Source organism: Juglans microcarpa x Juglans regia, chromosome 3D (assembly GCF_004785595.1).
Source record: "Juglans microcarpa x Juglans regia isolate MS1-56 chromosome 3D, Jm3101_v1.0, whole genome shotgun sequence".
NCBI classification, from domain to species: Eukaryota; Viridiplantae; Streptophyta; class Magnoliopsida; order Fagales; family Juglandaceae; genus Juglans; species Juglans microcarpa x Juglans regia.
Window position 1 is genome coordinate 3,773,021 of NC_054598.1, and position 19,541 is coordinate 3,792,561.

At 36.2% G+C, this 19,541-nt stretch overlaps 2 protein-coding genes and 1 pseudogene across 4 annotated transcripts; 1 reads left to right on the forward strand and 2 right to left on the reverse strand.

The window, feature by feature from the left end:
* Positions 1 to 2,450: 2,450 nt before the first annotated feature.
* LOC121254950 (coatomer subunit delta-like) lies at positions 2,451 to 12,044 on the reverse strand. 3 transcript variants are annotated; one of them, XM_041155191.1, is made up of 12 exons: positions 11,940 to 12,044; positions 11,001 to 11,075; positions 10,778 to 10,817; positions 10,066 to 10,289; positions 7,629 to 7,871; positions 7,357 to 7,531; positions 6,643 to 6,947; positions 5,134 to 5,332; positions 4,891 to 5,044; positions 3,539 to 3,601; positions 3,330 to 3,426; positions 2,451 to 2,725 (listed from the first exon to the last, which is right to left on the reverse strand). In XM_041155191.1, exons 2-12 carry the CDS (start codon positions 11,001 to 11,003, stop codon positions 2,636 to 2,638), a joined length of 1,593 nt encoding a protein of 530 aa, XP_041011125.1. In that variant the 5' UTR covers positions 11,004 to 11,075; positions 11,940 to 12,044; the 3' UTR covers positions 2,451 to 2,635. The 3 variants fall into 3 exon arrangements, with proteins under 3 accessions (XP_041011125.1, XP_041011126.1, XP_041011127.1); XM_041155192.1 differs by lacking the exon at positions 11,940 to 12,044 and adding an exon at positions 11,696 to 11,849; XM_041155193.1 differs by lacking the exon at positions 11,940 to 12,044 and adding an exon at positions 11,780 to 11,806.
* Positions 12,045 to 12,934: 890 nt separating this feature from the next.
* LOC121256571 lies at positions 12,935 to 15,166 on the forward strand (annotated as a pseudogene).
* A 345-nt stretch (positions 15,167 to 15,511) lies between these two features.
* LOC121256383 lies at positions 15,512 to 19,307 on the reverse strand. Its single transcript, XM_041157164.1, has 7 exons — positions 19,078 to 19,307; positions 18,543 to 18,642; positions 18,331 to 18,451; positions 18,101 to 18,222; positions 17,276 to 17,397; positions 17,024 to 17,183; positions 15,512 to 15,805 (listed from the first exon to the last, which is right to left on the reverse strand). Exons 1-7 carry the CDS (start codon positions 19,202 to 19,204, stop codon positions 15,691 to 15,693), a joined length of 867 nt encoding a protein of 288 aa, XP_041013098.1. The 5' UTR covers positions 19,205 to 19,307; the 3' UTR covers positions 15,512 to 15,690.
* Positions 19,308 to 19,541: the final 234 nt, after the last annotated feature.

Consider the following 19,541-nt stretch of genomic DNA (forward strand, 5'->3'; position numbering starts at 1 on the left):
TTTTTCTACCTTTTTCTCTTTTAGTATTTATTTCACTAATATATGTGAAATAATGGAAAAATATGAGAGGAATAGAGCAGATACATGACGTACACTACGTGTACATGTATGCCCTACTAGCCAAAATACACGTACATGCATATCCCACGTAAAACCTGCAATGTGCATGGGACACACAATGTTGGCAATTGTTGCATATATGAGCCGTGTGCCTATGGACTTTCGAAAGATCCGTAGCACCCAACAGATTGAAACCATAACTCCACTGCAACGCCACGGCCAACACAACTGTAGTGCATCTCGCGACCCCTATGGCGAGCAACACTTCGCCAGAGTCACACAACCAATCGGGTAGAGGGGCGAAGCCATGGAAAATGACAACGAGTTGGGAAGGGGGAAGGGGAGAGAACACAAGGGGGAGAACGCCATGCAGGAAATTTTGTATCCCAAATTCTAAATACACGTTTCGATTAAAAAATAAATAAATGACACATCAGACAATGTGTATAGGTTGCAGAATAGGAGGTCGTTGTGTAGAAGAACTCATATAGGTTAGTTAGAGAGATTTGATTCTTGCAGGATTGCTTATACGCAATCACAAAGTGATTCATGCAATTCACAAGTAATTGGGCACTTGACTGCTAATGTGTCAGTAATCACAACGTGAGTTATTGTCTGGGAGTTTTTTGTGGGTTGTGGGGCGTAGTACTTTATAGAGTAAATCTATTTATCATCTTTTTTTTCATCAATCTCTCATCATCTCACGATATAGTATTAAATGATAGGTTTACAAATGAAATATAATAAATAGTCTCCAATCATCTAATGACACATCATAGGATGATGAAATGATGATTAAAATTAGGATGATAAATGATATTACTCTAAATATATATATATATATATATATATATATTTAAATATATAAAGATTTAAAAAAGTAGAAAGTTCTGTTTAAAGGGCACATGTCATTAATCATTCCAAAGGAATATTAATTAACACTTGAAAACAAAAGCAACGAGGAGCAGTTGAGTAGATGTAAGCAAAAGGATGAGGGTTTGGATCTAGCTAGGATCTGGCGTGCTCTTACATCGCTTTACTTTATGTACTGAGTTTGGGACTAAAAACAAGTTATACATTTGAACGCGATGCAACAGTAATAAATACATTAATCAAAAGAGGAGTAGGGTGAGGAATATGATTATCAAAGACATTAAAAGGTTGCTTGAAAAGTTTGATCAATAAACTGTCCACGACTCCCGCATCTTCCTATGTATTCATTCATTTTTTAAAAATGTTTAGGGTACTGATTCATGCATCTGACCGATAGTATTTTTTTTAAATATTAAAAAAATAAAAAAAAATACCCTTTATTGTTGTATCAGTCCGAGTAGCAGCGTCCTTCATTTTTATAAAGCATATCAATAAAAAGCAATCTTTTATTTAAAAGAAAAATGGAAGAATTTGACGTGAAATTAGTTTGACTTTAACTCTAATGTGAAAGAGAGTTGGGTTGCAAATGGTAATTGATGAGCAAGGGACTGTTAGAACGCTCTTGAAACCAATTTGAACCTTTGCAAGTGATCAAAAAAGAGGTTCCCGATCTATTATCTATTATCCAAATTGTAGACAATTTGAACTTTTCCAAATTGAGCAAGGGATTGTTAGAACGCTCTTGAACCTTTGCAAATGATCTGGAACCTTTTTTTAGTTGTAGGTAATAGATCTGGAACCTCTTTTATTCATCTCCAAGTTACTCAAATGATCAAAACTAGACAACCTTGAGATTTCATTTATCACACCTCTATCCTTCGCTTGAAAAAAAATGACACCTCAAGAACTCACCTACTCTCTTCAAATGGGTCGTGGGCTGCCCTTTTATTTCCTCGTATCTTAGGAAAAGTACCCCTATGGGGCTCCTTCAAGCTTTCATTCTAATATCTCAAAACATTATCCCAATACGATCTAAATTATGTACTGATCACTCCCTTGCAAAACTTATCTAAAGCCTCCTTAAGTGAATCAGTGGTCCTATTTAACCTGGTTCCAATACCAATGCTCTTACATTGCTTTGTTTTGTTGTATTCAGTCATAAATATTATAAAATTTCTACATCAAGTATCTATTTTTGACACACTAAATCTTAAGATTTCGAGTAAGACATAATCCATGTACTCAACTCTTGTAAGTTCTATTTTATTAAATATGATTTGAGTTTTTTTAATAGGAAAAAAAAAAAAAACTTGGTCAGAAAAGGAAAAAAATAATAATAATTGAATATAACCTGACCAACGAACAGAACGCAGATCTTAGATTCTCGTAGGATTATTTATTAAATCTATTTGTATGTAATCACAACGCCATTCACGCAATCAATCATGAATCACAAATAATTGGGCACTAGACAGCTAATGAGCCGGAGAATGGATCGTTGTCTGTGACTTTTTTTGAGAATACACACTGCAAAAGTTCATCCTCGTATATATTACCAACAGAGAAAAATGAGATCATATTAAGGGCGGTTATAACAAGTCTAGCGGTCTCAATCCTTAAAAGAGTAAAATCCGCAACGTCAAAAAAAAAAAAAGGCAATTTCTGGTTCAAAATTTCAATCCGGTCGCGTATAGATATCTTTTCACACCACTTGGTAATTCTCTGTGATCAACTGTGTTCTCTGGGAATACTTGGGAGGGGCTCCACCCTTTAGAGGTATGACATTTACAACCTGCAGATATTCAAAGAATAAGCAAGGGACGAAATCAAGCGAAACTACAGGAAAAGAGTAAGCTGATATAGATACAGACATTCTGCAGAGATCTAATGCCCAATCTTCACAACAATACCCGCTATTTATTGCAAATGGTACTCAAAAATTAGAAAAGGGAAAAGGCGAAAATGAAAACCAAAGAAGCCACCAATGTGCTTTTCCCGTCAAGTTTATTCAATGCCAATTGCATCATACTAAGATTTACATCATGATAAACTAGACAATGCAACTGGTGCCCAAAGGCATTGAAATCATTTTTCAGTGAGATTGGGCAAATAGAAAATCTAAGAACCTTGATTTATATGAAAGCACAAAAGGAGCTACATCATTTTTTTGTTCTTTTGAAGCAAGATCATACTAAGCGAAACATTTTTTTCTTCACTATTCAAAGTTATAACACCGTATGACTACTAAATAGATCCAACTGTGAATAGCCAAAAAGGTGGTTAATATAAAATTACAACAAAGCATATTGTTGACATCATTCTATAGGTGCCTGTTGCAATTAACAGGGTACAGCTAAAGCAAAAGACAAAAGTACGTCGCAGTAAGAGCAGCAAACCTTTAGGTCACTGAATGTGTTAGTAGCTGAGAAACGCACAGAAATGGGGAAAAATACAGATGAGTCTGCCGGGGGAACAACAAACTCTAACGATCCACTGTCAATTAAATAGTGAAATATATGAAATTCGTAAGCATTGGTAATATAGACAAAGAAAAAAGCTTGGTGCACAGTTTTGAGGAGAAAAAAATGGTCCAAAGTTTGCAAACCTGCGGTTTGAATTGTCAATAAGAAGAATGGACCACTCCAAAACAGAATTCCTTGAATCATATCTGCAAGTCAAAAGTGGATCAAAAAGCTAATGACAGGCAAGGCAAAGAAAACAAAAGAAGCCAAAATGCATAAACCACCATTATGTTAGAAATAATCATTTAAACGATGTTTTAACCTCATATACTTCTCTAAAAAAAAAAAAAAAAATTCAAGTACAAATATTTTCTTAGATTTTGTCACAAAGTGAGCTTTGAGCACCTTTGATGAGGACATCTCCTATTATTGTTATTTTACTCATGTTTTATTTATTTTATTTGGGTTTGTATTAATGGACTTGGGCTTTTATGTATTTTATTTGGGCTTGGGCTTTAGCCCATAGACTTTCTAGGGTTATTTAGGGTTTGTGTTATCCTACTATTTAAAGGTTTGTAATGAAACATTGGGGATAAGTTTTTGGAGAAAGTATTGAGCGCTTGTTACAGCTGCCTCCTTCCAACCCCTTTCTCTTTGCTTTCTTCTTCCTCTCTTATCTTCAGGTTTCTTTTCTTCTCTGTTCGCTATTATTCTGCTTCTCTTTCTTGTTTCACTTCTATCCTACATCAACCTTCTAATTTAATAGATGCAAACATAAGCACACTTATAAGAGGTAATTGTAAATTGTGAATTCAAGATTCTGTACAATGTGACAGAATTGCTCGAGCTCTTCTGGATATGTTTGTCCACTAAACAAAAATTGTAAAAGCTTCTAGGTGTAGCTTAAGAGTACAACTAAGACTTCAAGCAATAGTGAATGAAAATAAATCAAAAAGACCAATGGCAGTCTAAAATTTCCCCTCTCAATAGCTTGGTATTTTAAACCTTCTATACATGCATTTACATTCACTTAATGACCTCGATGTGGTAAACAAAAGGATACTGAGGAAAATTAGAGCATAACAGACCACGGCCCGTTTGGATAGTGAGATGAAATGAGATGAGTTGAGATGGTTTGTGAATAGTAGTGAGATTATTAGTTGAAAGTAGATAAGACGAGATGAGATGAGGTGAACACCTCTGTATCCAAACGGGCCCTAAGTTCCCGTCCCAATAACACATCAGCTGGCTACATAGGTTCCTTATATCTACCTAGACCAGGTGAATAGAGTTTATAGAATTATAACTTGTGAACTTTTTGAAATGACCACTATCTCATGAATTTGCAACTTTTACCAACAAGTGTGCCCAAGGACAGTGAAACCTTGAGTCAAGGACTTTACAATCTATAAGTGAATTGTGACACCCCCTCAATAACTATTTCACAAACTAGATGTTAAAATAAAAGAAAATCAAGTAGAAGTGAGTTTCACACCTCCATTCCCCATCAATCTGCCTAACACTTGGTGCCTCTCGAAGAGCTGGAAGAGGTACCGAGATCACAATTTTTTGTAGATCAAACATTGATGAAGCTTCATATTCAATGCTAACATAAGTTTCATTTCCAGAAACAGAGGGCCAGCAGTTGACTGCAACATACATTGATTCAATTAAACAATTTGAGCATAGAAGACAAGTTGTAGAAATGGAAGATGAAACAATTAATATTTTAACCCACTTGTCAATGGAACCATTGACTCATCTGTAGTTTGCATTCTCCACTTCAACAGACCAACGCCAGCTGCATCACCACCCTGACCAGTGGGAAAAGGCCTATTTGGGTCCTTAAGGCCTAGAATATTTTCATTAGAAAATAATTCTTTGTTCATGTTAGGGTGTGTCTTGAAAAGGATGCCCGGATTCCCACCAGTTTCAACCTGAAAGTAGCATTTGCAATATTGTGATTGCAGTGAAAAAAGCACAAAACCTGTTGCTGCATGTTTACAAGATGTAGGAAAAAAAACTCAGGACTCGATTTTGAGGTTTCGATATTAGGTTGCCTCGGGGTACTTTTTTTACATGGTTTTTGTCCAAATTAGTGGCTGTTTTGGATGGAAGGGGAAAACTAACACCAAAATTTCAAATAGGATCCAATTTTCACCAAGGTAAATTTTGTGTCAGGGACCCGGGTATTGAATCCTTTTATATTTTATTTAGTCTAAGTTAACAGCTTTGAAATTGGGGGGGGGGGGGGGGGGGGTTGGGTTGGACAAAATAACACCAAAACATTGCCAGATTGCACTTTTTGAGATTGAATTGGTGGGGACAAGTGAAATAAAGGTGATAGTTTCTTGAGGAAAGTTCTTTACCCACTTCTTAATTACATTTAGTCTAGATTTTTCTACAATTTCAATAAGTGAGTAGTATTCTATTAACTTTCTTTAGAAATTTGTTCACTTGTAACTTACGAATCTGAGTCCTAATAGAGTAAATAATTCAAAGTTTTATGAAATGCTAAATGTACTCAAATAGATTTCAGCCTTCCATAATGGAAGGTTGAGATTACTCGTAAAAAAACAATAATGGAAGGTTGACATTTGAGTAGAGACAAGATTGTCCAGAGTGCTCTCTCTTCTTCTCCTTTTCTCACTGCACATTGGTACCGTTTATGCATACTGGTCACAACTCCTGAACAGCCACAAACTTCCCCTTTTCTCTCTTTTTGTGACTGAAATCAAGCCCTTCTTATTTACCGAAACCTTAAGACCACAAAAATTTCTATACCAGATAGCCACCAAATAACTCCTCAAAACAATTCTTAACATTCTATTCGCTGCTGTCAAAGAAATGGCCAACCCATTTTCTGTTTCAGCCCTTCTTTGCCATTCAGTCCAATGATCCTATCTTTTCAAGCAACAAACAAACCACAAGCTCGAATCATAATCCCAAGCTCCAAACCCAACATTCAAAACCCTAAACCCACCACAAGCACACAGGCATATTGGGATATATCCCATGTCAAGAAGTTTTTATGGGAAGGACAATATCCTAAGATGCCAACCAAAAAACATTACTCTATTTCTGATATCGTTCTTCTTGTCAAATAGGAAAGCCCCATGCTTACATGTCACAGAATATAAGTTCAGAAACAAAGTACTGCCAAGATTATGCACACGCACACAGACATACTCAGAGACAGACAGAGCAAAGAAAGAAGAGGAGACAGAGACAGAGACAGAGAGAGTACCTGAACTTGGATATGTGCATCTTCTTCATTAAGAATTTGAAGTAACAATGTGCCTTGAACATCAAAGTTACTAACTCCACCATCTCGTTTCAGTGTCACATTGAGTTTCTCCTCAACAGTCAACGTGATGGGATCAGTTGGTGGTGGAGCAGCTGCTCTGGACTGGCCAGCTTTAAGCTGCACATCCTCAACAATTACTTCACCTTCTGCTTTCAATGATTCCAAGAACTGGTTTGTCCTTTGAGATTTACCAAGCTGCATGCCAAGACCTTTTGGAGGGGCAGTGGCAGATGAAGGTGGACGACCTAAGGATAAGGCATACATTATCAAAAGTGTTCCAAATGATTTCTCGAAAAAAAAAAACACTGGAAAGATAGATCAATGTCTCAAAGACCAATCTAATGTAAACGTTAACGCAGGGCATTGCAATGTATTTATAAGAGATCATGGCACCTGTTTCTGGACGTTTACACATATCTCACACATTTTTTAAGAATAATGTCCAAGACTCGTAAAAAAATAACATACAAGAAATAATTATTACAACATATAGATACAAGAGTCCCATGAACTTAAAGCATGTATTAAGTATCAATATCCTCCATGCCTATTATTATGAATAAAACTTCTTGGTTACCTAGTATCAATACCCTCCACAACTAGTCAAGCATTGGAAGCTTCTCGTGGAATTCATGCAGAAGAATAGGTACAAACCTTTTGACTTGCTAGAAAAGGATTCAACATCAGTGCTTAGTCCAAAGCCAGAACCACTTCCAAAACCGCCTCCACCACCAGATATGCTCATATCACTAAAGCTACTCTCAATTCTTCCAGAGCCCATTGACTGTAAAGACATAAACCCTCCTTTATCACCTCTGTTCCTTTCAATCTGCATAAAATCAAACAATAATTCTATACTGGATGCCAATTGAAAGGAAAAATAGGCAGAAAAATGTACAAATCCATTGCAGGTCCTTTAAAAGTACCTTGCTTTTGTCAATCTCACTAGCTTTGCGCTTCATAATATCCTTGGTTTCATTGATTTTGCTCTGTAACACCAGCTTGTGTAGCTTCTCTTCATGACTCTCCATCTCACAGTACTGCTTAACCTGTGCAACAGTTACATTTTCGTTGTGCCCAAGAGAGATGACTTCGTCAAAAGCAAAAATCAGCTCAAAAGCTGTCTTGCAAATACCCTCTTCATCTAGAGAAAAAGAATATTCAGGTACCTAAGAATATTTAAGGAATAAACTCGATGCCTATATTCAACAGCTTCGACATGTGTCTCTTTTATGAACATATTTGCAGTAAGTATCTTAAAAGACACCTGCATGCCTCAGAAACTTCTGAATTGTATAAATGGGAAATGATAAAGAATTGAAGAGGCTAAAGAAAAAGAAATTAAGGGAGCAAAGTCTTGGCAAGTTGATAGTCTCAGATTCAGTTGCAATGATTATTATGTCTTGATGGCCTGCACATATTAGTCTGACCGAAAAATTATACCCAAAAAAATCCAATACGGTTATTTTTGTCATTTTACTAAAAGGCAACATTTCCAGACCATGGAAAGGTTGATTCTAGAATATTTCAAAGGGAATTCACATCCTCACATAACCACACTTTTGTGGGAACTGCACACCTGTAAGCCATGCAAAACCAAACATGAAAATGCTTGGAAACTTGAAACAATTATCAAGAATGTTAAAAGATTCTGCAGACAAAACACCACATAAGAGTCTAAGGTCAAATAAGATTTTAAATTTGAGTCAGTTTTACAAGCATTTTAATCTGCAATGTCATGTCATGGATATCAGACTTATGCAATAAGATTATGCTTATCGATTGGTTTATTGATTTGCTCTGTGGTCTCCTCATAAACACAACCATATTTGAAACCTTAAATTTTTTCTATCATAAACCATTATTGGGAAAAAAAAAAATTATCAGAGCAGTTCCCGAGAATACCGGACAACATATTTTAAATTTCCCACAGCCATTCCCAAATAAATCCCAACCCACTTGTAAACCTTACTCATATTGTCCCACCTATTATAGGCCATAAATTATAGTTTTACCACCAAATTAGCATATGTAATCAGCTTATGAACTGTCAGAGGTCCATCCATGACAATTATCACAATTAAATCAAGCTTTTCATTGGGTCTTTACATCTGGCCTTCAGTCATCAAAATTGAGCAATCTGTTCAGAGTCTTGTAGTATCTATGTAAGGGATCCCACTCCTACACAAATAAGAAGTTCCAAAAGACTCTAGGATGTCTATACAGTCAGTCAACTTAAGAGAGCCAATGATAAGTGATCCCAATTGTATCATTGATTAATCCTTTTGGAGTATAGGTCATGTAGTTTGGGGCTTCCATTAGGGCGTTACAAATGGTATCAAAGCCTATCCCAACTAGAAATGTGGGACTTGAGTTTTGCCACCTACGACGGACTGACCCGATGAGGACGTCAAGAATATAAAGGGGTGAGATTGTAATACCCCATTTTGATAAGTGATAAGGGTAGGTGGTGTATGGGATCCCACATTGCTTGGGAAGGAAAATTTCTTACTCTTATTGATATATATCAATAGGGCTATGGGAAACATTGGGTTGGGGTTGGGGTTGGGGAGGTGTGATTTATTCTAACTCGGGCTTGATGTATGTTGGGTAGTTTTTCATGGGCTTTTGGGGCAATAGAAGCTTTCTAGTATGGGTTAGGGATTTTCTTGTATACATCTAGCGTACTTGGTTACTCCTACTGATATATATATACTACTTTTACTTATAAAAAAAATAAATATAAAGATGAATTACCTATCAAAAAAAAAAAATTTACTCTTTATAATGTTCCAATTAGGTTTCAATTGTATTATTGACCAGTCCAATTGTATAGGCCATGTGGCGTGGGCCTTCCATTGGGACGTTACACCAATTTAAAGAATTCTCACCAGCTTCGAAGTTCTTTCAAGACAGTGATTGAATCCTTTCCAATGATTGCTTTGGAAACCATAGCCCAATTGATTAGGCTTCCATTTTCTTTATCTTGTTCTATGATCTTAATCCAAATAACCAGACCTAAAACCATTTAAATAAACCTATGAAAATAGGGAATGAAAAAACCTTCATTTTATTCCAAAACCACTTCTACCAAACCAAAATCCTAGTAAACCATAGTGTTGAATTTGAGAGTTCCTAAACAGAAAAGGGAGAAAACAACATGCACTAACAAAGCATCATAAGATCAAATGAGACAAAGCACCAGCTTATGGAGCACAAAAGATCAATTCATGCATTAATGTTAAAGCTATAGAAACTGCTTAAAAACTCTCCTAAGTATCCAGAATAAGTGGGTTAAAGAAATCAAGACAAATTTAATTTAAGGCCATAAAATACAATAATAGACCATCTAGAAGAGGATACAAGCTTAGAGAGGAGCCTCAAAGTTTCCAAATCTTCAAGGATGTTGCTCTGTTTGTTTGTGACAAGCAGCAAGTACAAAGCTTCGATTGGCTGGTAAACATAGCGCACATTTTCTGTCTCAACATAAGTGTGTTGTTTTCCAGTTCCTACCAACTTGGGAAAAGCTGCAAGAAGACCTTCAATTCTTATACGAGACATATCCACAAACTGCCTCGAAACAAGCACTGCAAAAAAAATGTCAACGGGAACAACTCAAGATATGACCATATAAAATGTTTTTTTTATAAGTTGATTGTACAAAATGTAACCAACAAACAAAAAAATAATCAAAGGACAAAGGAGCAAGGGAATCAATGACAGATCTGGTCTAGAAATAACACATCCACAATGGTGAACATCAGAAATAAATTAAATTATTATTTTGAAATGAAAAAATGTGAACATTGATTATATAAATCCCAGCCCATGATTAATCAAATCTAATAGACTCATAGATAGGCTTTGAATTAAAATAAGCATACAGGTAACCCGCAATTCTCCAAGCCCCATTAAGATATTTTGAAATAAAAAACAGAAACAAAAAAATAAATTTTTTGAGATTAATTATAGAAACACTACTGATAAGGTGGATGCATATCAAGATCAATAGCAATAAGATAACTTTTTTTATTCAACTCAGACAAGAAATGCAAATGACAAGCAAAGAACTCACCTTTCCCAGACTTGCTCACAATGGAAGCAGCAAGAACAACCTACATCAAAATAAGAAGCAATATTACACCAAAAAATCCTTTTTTTTTTTTTATAAGAATTACACCAAAAAATCCTATCCAGATGAAAACTACAGATATAGGAACAGAAAAAATAAACAAGGTAAGAGTTTCATTAGTTCATTGGCAGTTGAACAGATATAGGAACAGAAAAACAAATCTTACCATCTTGGCTTGAAATGAGAACCAAGGAAGACCAGTTGAAAAGGCAGCAAAAGAGATTGTATTTGTATCAATCACCTGAAAGAATGAAATATCTTGTCAAATTCATAATTATTTCAATACTAAGCAGAACCACGCACAACCCAAACCATACAACCAATTGCTGTCAAAAGAATAGTAAGTAATCAAGGTTATCGAACCCACCCACAAGAAAAAACACACACACACATTAGTTCAACCACAGTCATCATCATCATTACGTAAAAGCTGCGTATGGTTATATAGAATTAGTTTATATAAATTGAACCTGAGGCCCACATTCCAAGTCTGCCCTATAATGCTTTATACACCATCCGATTCATCAAAATTTGGTCAATTAGGAAATTCCAAATCAGATCAAATGCAGCATTTTGGAACTAATCTCAACCTCCAAAACATTTCAAAAATGCAACCTTATAAAAGACAGTAGTAATACTAATAATAAGAAGAAGAAGAAGAAGAAGAAGAAGAACAACAACAACAACAACACTACTCGGCGCTTTCAAAATCACGAAGCTAGAAAAATTGCGGAACGATCCGGATCGCACAAAATATAGCAGCAAGCTCTGATCTCGTTAAGAAGCCCCAGCCGCGAATAATAGAGCTCGTGCAAGTAACTCAAAAGAAGCTTGGGGGAAGCATCGAATAAATTAACTCACCTAGGAACTTAACAACCGTTTGGCTGCTGAGAAAACGAAGGAAATTTAAAAAAAAAAAAAAAAAACTGCACAAAACCTAAAAACCTTTTCTTCGTTGTCTCATGCTTTCCTTCGTTCACGGCAACCACAACGGGGAGCGAATTGAATTGAATTCGAAGAGATCAAAAGGTAAAGTAAAATCTAAGCTAAAATGATAAATTTCTGAGAGATTGACAGCTGAGATCTGATCCGAGAAAGAGCTCACCTGGTACCACTTCTTCCGAGCGAAAAGAACGAAAAACTGAGGTCACTGAGGTGAGACGAGACCAACGCTTAGCGAGGAAAATGCAAATAGTTTTAGTGGTTTTCGTGGTTTTCGTGGGCCGTATGTGTTACTTTTAGCACGCAAGCGGAAGTGGTTCTTTTGGGGCCGTTAGTTTGCATTGGGCCTATAAAAGCCCTGATTCTTTTCAGCAAATCAGCAGATAATATACATCCACGTATATTGACGCAGCCCGATTTAATTTATAAATTTTATATTTTTCTATAAATAAAATTTTCTTTTTTATATAGGAAAATAAAATTATTGTATATAAATAGAGTGAAATATATATAGTCTACACTAGTTTCTAAATAGAATTTTTTAAAAATTTTATCTACAAGTAAAATACCCTCGTAGTCATAATCAAATTAAGTGACAAACAGATAAATTAATTATTTTACAATTAATACAACAAATATATTAATATTTTTAACGTCCGTATAATATTTTAAATTTTATGTTTAAAATATTACGAAACGTTAAGTTAGGATGCAACCATAACATGTGTGATAGAGATGTTATTATTAGAATTTTCCCTTAAGGAAGTTTGGCAAATCACGTAACAATTTTATCGATCTACTAATAATATAAATATTATTACTTTTTATTTTAATTTTTTTCTATTTAAAATAATTTATATATTTATTATCATTCAAAATGTGAACATTAACAAATATAATTAATAATTATAAGAATAAAAGTAAAAAAAAAAATAACATTCTCCATAAAAAATAATTAACTTATAACTCTTTTTTTTAATTGTTTTATAATTCTATATAAAATGGATGATAATTTTGTAAAATTAAAATTTATTTTTAATAAAATGAAATAAATATATTAACTAATTATAAAATAACTTATAAAAATAAAATAGTGAACCATAATGATATCATTATCCCTCTACCGGATATAAAATATCTAAAGCTACCTCTTCCGGGCGGCACAATTTTCTACCTCGACCCAAATGCTCCACTCTTGGATTCATCCCACGTACACGGCCTTGCGTTCCCTCTTAGAGCCGCTGCTCAAGTTCGACCATGTCCCGCTTCACATTCTATCCTACGCACCCATATTCCAGTTCTTGACTGGCCACAACCTCTCGAAACTAGGCCAACAAATCCATGCCCACATGACCCTTCGTGGGCTCGAACCCAACGCCTTCCTTGCCGCCAAGATGGTAGCCATGTATGGGAGTTCTGGCGATCTTTACTCGGCCATGACTGTATTTGATAAAATTAATTATCCTACTGTGATTTTGTATAATTCTATTATTCGAGCTTGTGCTCGATATGGGTATTATGAAAGAGCCATTGGGATTTATTTTCGAATGCACTCTTTAGGACTTAAGGGTGATCATTTTACGTTCCCTAATGTGCTCAAGTCTTGTGCGGACTTGTCGAGTGTTTGGATGGGAAAGTGTGTTCATGGGCAGAGTTTGAGAATTGGATTCGAGTTTGATATGTACGTTGGAACTTCGTTGATAGATATGTATGTTAAATGCGGCAATTCAACGGATGCTCGTAAATTGTTTGATAAGATGACCGTGAGAGATATTTCGTCTTGGAATGCTTTGATTGCCGGTTACATGAAAGGTGGGGAAATCTCTGTTGCTGAGGACTTATTTAGGACAATGCCATGTAGGAATATTATTTCCTGGACTGCTATGATATCAGGGTACAATCAGAATGGGCTGGCTGATCAGGCATTTTGTGTATTCGAGGAAATGTTGAAAAAAGACTCCGACGTAAAGCCTAACTGGGTAACGATAATGAGTGTGCTTCCTGCATGCGCACATTCTGCTGCCCTTGAGCGTGGGAGACGGATTCATGATTTTGCTAGTAGGATTGGTTTGAACTCGAATGTCTGCGTACAGACAGCACTTGTTGCAATGTATGCTAAATGTGGAAGCCTTGTTGATGCTTGTCGTTGTTTTGATGGGATACCTCAAAGTGAAAGGAATTTGGTTTCTTGGAATACTATGATAACTGCTTACGCCTCCCATGGATGTGGAATGGAATGTCTATGGACTTTTGAGGACATGATCAGAGCAGGCATTCAACCTGATACCATCACATTTACAGGGTTGTTTTCTGGATGCAGCCATTCGGGTCTTGTTGATGTTGGCTTAAAGTACTTTAATTGTATGAACACAGTATACTCCGTCAAACCAAGAGTTGAACATTATGCTTGCATTGTTGATCTTTTGGGTCGCGCCGGACGATTGGTGGAAGCCAAAGAGCTTATTGATCGAATGCCAATCCAAGCCGGACCAAGTATTTGGGGTGCATTGTTGGCTGCTTGTAGGAGCCACCACAATTTGGAAATCGCAGAAATTGCAGCTAGAATGTTGTTCGTATTAGAACCAGAAAATAGTGGGAATTATGTACTGCTTTCAAATATGTATGCTGAAGCTGGCTTGTGGAAAGAGGTGGACAATTTGAGAGCTCTTCTAAAATGTCAAGGCATGAAGAAAAGTCCTGGATGCAGTTGGGTTGAGGTTAATGGGAAAGCCCATTTGTTTATCGGCGGAGACACATCTCACCCTCAAGCAAAGGAAATTTATATGTTGTTGGATATGTTGTTGGAAGCATTGCCTGGAGAAGACAAAGGCAGCTGGTTAGATAACTGATACTAGTTTTGTTATGCATGATGTTAGCGAAGAGGAGGGAATATAACCTTACCACCCACAGTGAAAAGCTAGCCATTGCTTTTGGTCTTCTCAACACTAGTAGTCCAGGAGAATTGACAGAAAACCTTTAGAACTTGTGGAGATTGTCACTCGGTTTCTATCAAAAATACATGGACGAGAGATTATTGTAAGGGATTTAAATCGATTCCATCATTTTAAAGGTGGTTCCTGCTCCTGTGGAGATTATTGGTGATTAGCATGTCAGGGTGCGAGCCAAGTCCTGAGCTTCATGTGCGTTTCGGTTTTATACTTCGACGTGGATGTCCAACTTCAGTCCCATTATATGAATGACTAACAAAAGGGGCACAAATTTTACACCACCATTACATCACCTGTCTACGATGCCATCATTTTTCTATTATTTTTTATTGGGCGTTGCTACGTCCACCGCTCCAGCGGGAGCTATTGTTAAGTATAATTGATTTTTTTTTTATATGTATTTTTTAACACTTTTAAATATTTAAAAAAAAATCACAATATTATTAAAAAAAATACTTCCTTAATCACTAAATAAAAAGAAAATTTTAAAAATAAAATAAAATAATTCCAACATTAAGAACCAACGGTAAGAACAAGTGGTGAAAATATTATATGATAATGTCGTGTAGGCGGATTGTATAATAATTGTGTAAAAGTCAGTCCCTATCATTATTCATAGTGTAAGCCATACTTCACTAATCGTTAGAAGTCGACGATGCGGCAGATAGTGATCCTCGATAGGACCACCTCTAAAATCTTGAGTTTTTTTTTTTTTTTTTTAACCTGCTTGCCTCTAAAATAAAAAAACAACATACGAAATCGCAGCTACCACACCAAGCAAGTTAAATAGAAATATAAAATTTTCGTAGACTCAAATTATGAAGGGGGAGACAATATGTACAAATTCCCGAAGCAAATATGTAATTACTGTGGTGATGAGCCAGTCTTTTAAGACAAGGTGAGTGTGGTCTGTATCACTTGATCTACACAGAAGAAAGTCTTTCATTATTTTTTTTTTTTTTTGGTTCAACCTGATTCAACAACTGGTACGGTCGAGTATGAATAAGTGTAACTCTCCACCTTGGATCCATTTTCTTTGACCTTAGTCCACGAAATCCTCCACGTCTGGAGCAGACTTTGCCTGCATTCATGGTGCCACAACAAATGCATGTATGAGATAGGGGAAGGGAGATCCATGGTGGGATAAAAAATATGCACACTAACATTGAAATCCTTGGCAGAATAAATGAACGGCAAGCTACAGATTATGCCTCCATAAGGACCCTTCTTATCTTTAACTACTGTTTTCAAAACCTCTACTAAAACCAGAAGCAGCTTGGTAATAATAACAAATAGCAGCTACCTGACTGAACCGATCAATTGAAACATCGACACAACAATTTCCCTTTTTGCACAACTTTTTTTAAAAAAAAAAGAAAGAAAAAGAAAAAGACTGATCAAGCAATTGTTTTAAGGTTTTGATTGAAATACAATTTTTTAAGAGTGAATTGAGATACAAGATTGGATTTTTTAAGCTACAAATTAGATATTGGAAGTCCATATTTGGAAAATAACCAATTCTCGAGGGAACTTACTACCATCCCATCCAAACATATAAAAGATGCGCTATGCCATTCAGTTAAGGGAGGAACTAACCTAGTGATAAAGCAGAAAAGGACATCCAAACTTTTTGATTGGTAAAAAGGACATCCAAACTTAATGTACTACTCTAAGGTAGCATGAAGCAAAATAGCTCACAGAGGTGGGTTTCTTTTTCCACAAACAGAGAGTTTATTTTTATTTTTTGTGCAACTTCATCAATCAAGACATTCTAGGACTTCACCATTCTAAAAGTGAAAAGAACAACTATTATCCAATTCCCTACAAATCACCAAAAAAATCCCTGATGAGAATTACTAAGATGCCAGCCAACATGCATTTGAGACAGCATTCTAGCCATGGTTGCAAGTTTTCAAAGTATTTTAGACAGAATATAATTAAAAATAATAATCATAGGACAGCAGAAACAGAGCTGGATGGTCGTCCCTTTTATTTTCCTTTTTTTTTTTTTGGGGGGGGGGGGGGGGGGGGGGGGGGGGGGGGGGGGGGGGGGGGGGATGGTCATATCTATGATTTTTTTTTTTTTTTTGTATACTAATTTCAAGTTTAAATAGTTGATAAATTCAGATCATTTTATATAAGAATGAAGATTTTGATGTTATTGAATTTCTAGGTTTGCCAAATTGATGAATATCATCAAATTGCTTCTTTAGCAAGGACTTCTATTAAATTTACATGATGAAACACAAGACGTTCCTAATAGTACGCTGCAGAATTGTAAGAAGAGACTTAAAAGTACCTCTCTGTTTCAACACTCCTCTTTGCAAGCATAAGTGTCAAGAACACAGGAACCATAGCAGCACACAAATGCTTGAGCGTGTGCCCACTGACAATATGATGAGTCCATTCGTAAATCACTTTATCCGCTGCTTCTTCCACTTTAGCTAGGAGATAAAATCCTGTGTTTAACAACTTAGTGTCATGCTCAGCATGGCATAAGCAGGGACATGTTTTAGGCACATAAAAAAGGGAAACTTGGAAAAACACAAACCTGCAGCCCAAAGCCAGTACGCAGAATGTGTGTACATTGGAGGCAACAAGATAGCCATCACAGGAATGATAATGCAAGGGACAAACTGGACCATGGCATATGGGCGGAGATCATCAAAAAACCTGTAAAAGAAAATTCCAGCGATCAATTTCTTTTTATACGTAAAAGAAAATTTATTGAATCAAGTAGGCGTAGCCCAAGTACACAAGAAGTATAAATGCAGAACAAAGTTGTCTTCCTGATTTTTATTTTTTAACAAAAAAAAAAAAAAAAAAAAAGTGGTGTTGTGTTCAGAGGAGCCAGAAGAGAGTGCAACTCACCGTGCACACTGATGGTATACAAATGGGATACGTGCCCTATAGACCATGTCTGACCATAGGGGTCGTTCAACCAATCATGGGTGGAGATGGAAATGTAGACACCAACTGTCTCGTCAAATAGTCCCAAACAAACTCCAGACACCTGACTAACACTATAACTTGCATAGAGTTTCTTTTTCTAGTTCCTGACTTGTAATTAGGTTCAGTTTTTGTATACTTCCTGTATACTTGGCTTTGTCTTGTTACTTGTCTCAATAAAATTTTCTTATTCATAAAAAATAAAAATAACTTGCTTAGAATTATTATGAAGCTATGCGCCTAGAAATTGATCCCTATGATGCAATAGATTACAGATGATTGTCAAAATCCTAACCCACTAAAGAACACGAATCACTTCATTATCATAGCACGAAGACATTTATCAGCTGGCACAGAGAGTCTATGTCCACTTTTAGAAATCAATACCATACTGAGCTTAAACCAAAGAAATAAGTAATAAGCTTGCCTCCAATACAATATGCTTATTATGCCTGCCATTAGTAGTGGAATGATGGAGAATGTTCCCTTCCTCTCATCAATCCTTTCGATGATAAAGATCGCCATTATTGACGTGAAGGCAATAGTCATCTGTGTTTGTCATAAAAAGCTAACAGGTTGGAGTTAAAACAATACTATGCAGACATTTTATAAATAACTGTGAAACTGAATTGTATTTCATCACAATAATGTACTCACCGGCAGACGATCCCATACAAGGCGAGCATCATTTGGTTTGAGATGATAGTATGAGGATCCAAAAGCAACAGCAGCAACACCAATGTAAAAACACGTCCAACCCCAAAGCTCACCTTGCAAGCTTTCAATGCGAATATTGAAACATGATCAGTATTTACAAGAATTCTAATGTTGGGATTGCATTAGAATGATAGTTACAAAAACCACATTACCTCAGCCTAAAATAATTCCCATAGTAGCAAAGTACAAGCCCTATCACACCAGCAACTAGGAAAGGAAAATTTGAAACCACATTAAGTGTATTAGGAATACCTGAAATATAATTAAACAAAATACTGTCAGAGTGATAGATAGGCACCCAACTAACACTAAAGAAGCAGTGGCAGCAATTTCTTGGATCAAATTTACTCCTATAAAAATGATGGATGGAGAAGTCATGGGCTCAGCACCCGCGTCTAACTCACTAACAATAATTTATTTTTATAAATATTTACGATGCCTGCGTATTTATAGAAAAGAAAAGCACATATGCAAGGTAATTCATGTGGGGGAAAAAATTAACAAAGTAAAACCCAACTTCCAACTGGACCAGACTTTCACGCCAAAACTGAAACAACAAAAGAGAAAGCAGTCCAAAATTGTATACAAATTCTACAATAAGAATATGTCCACATATATGTTCCGATTCAAGAAGTTGAGAAAAGGAGAAAAAGGTTTACGGGAAACCCTAAGAGAGGGGAAAATTACCGAAGAATTCGCGTTGGTCAGCGAAATCGTGGTAAGCTTGAGACTGAGGAATGGCGGGGGTGACGACCATCAGCACGAGGAAGCTCAGGATCGCTACTCCCCATGCGTAAACGGTGCGTTTCTTCATTATCACGCTGCAGAGCTTCACAGCTTTTTAGCATCTGAGGGTGAGGGGTCAGCCACGGCCTCAGCCAGAATCGTATTTTTGTTTACGTTGGGAAGGACGGACTGGACCACGGACCGGGTCAATTTGACCTGTTTTCCGTATGCTTATTTAAATCGGGTCGGCCTTGAAAATCATTTCGGATCTTATTTTATTTGAAAATGTATTTATCATGAGATATTTTGCTCATTAATCGCATTCTCTCCGCACACTTTATATGAGATTTTTTTTTTTTTAAACTCAGCACATTGTGTGCTGCAGCACACAGTAAGCTGCAATAAAAATTTTTCCATTTATCATT

Coding starts and splice junctions, on each gene's coding strand:
- LOC121254950 (XM_041155191.1), bottom strand. Junction 7,532..7,628: donor GTGAGATTGACAAAAGCAAG/GTACTTTTAAAG, acceptor GATTTTATGCAG/ATTGAAAGGAACAGAGGTGA. Junction 3,427..3,538: donor ATTGACAATTCAAACCGCAG/GTTTGCAAACTT, acceptor TTTAATTGACAG/TGGATCGTTAGAGTTTGTTG.
- LOC121256383 (XM_041157164.1), bottom strand. CDS start 19,204: ATGAAGAAACGCACCGTTTACGCATGGGGAGTAGCGATCCTGAGCTTC. Junction 17,398..18,100: donor ATAAGCATATTGTATTGGAG/GCAAGCTTATTA, acceptor TTTCTTTTACAG/GTTTTTTGATGATCTCCGCC. Junction 15,806..17,023: donor AGGAGTGTTGAAACAGAGAG/GTACTTTTAAGT, acceptor CCATGAATGCAG/GCAAAGTCTGCTCCAGACGT.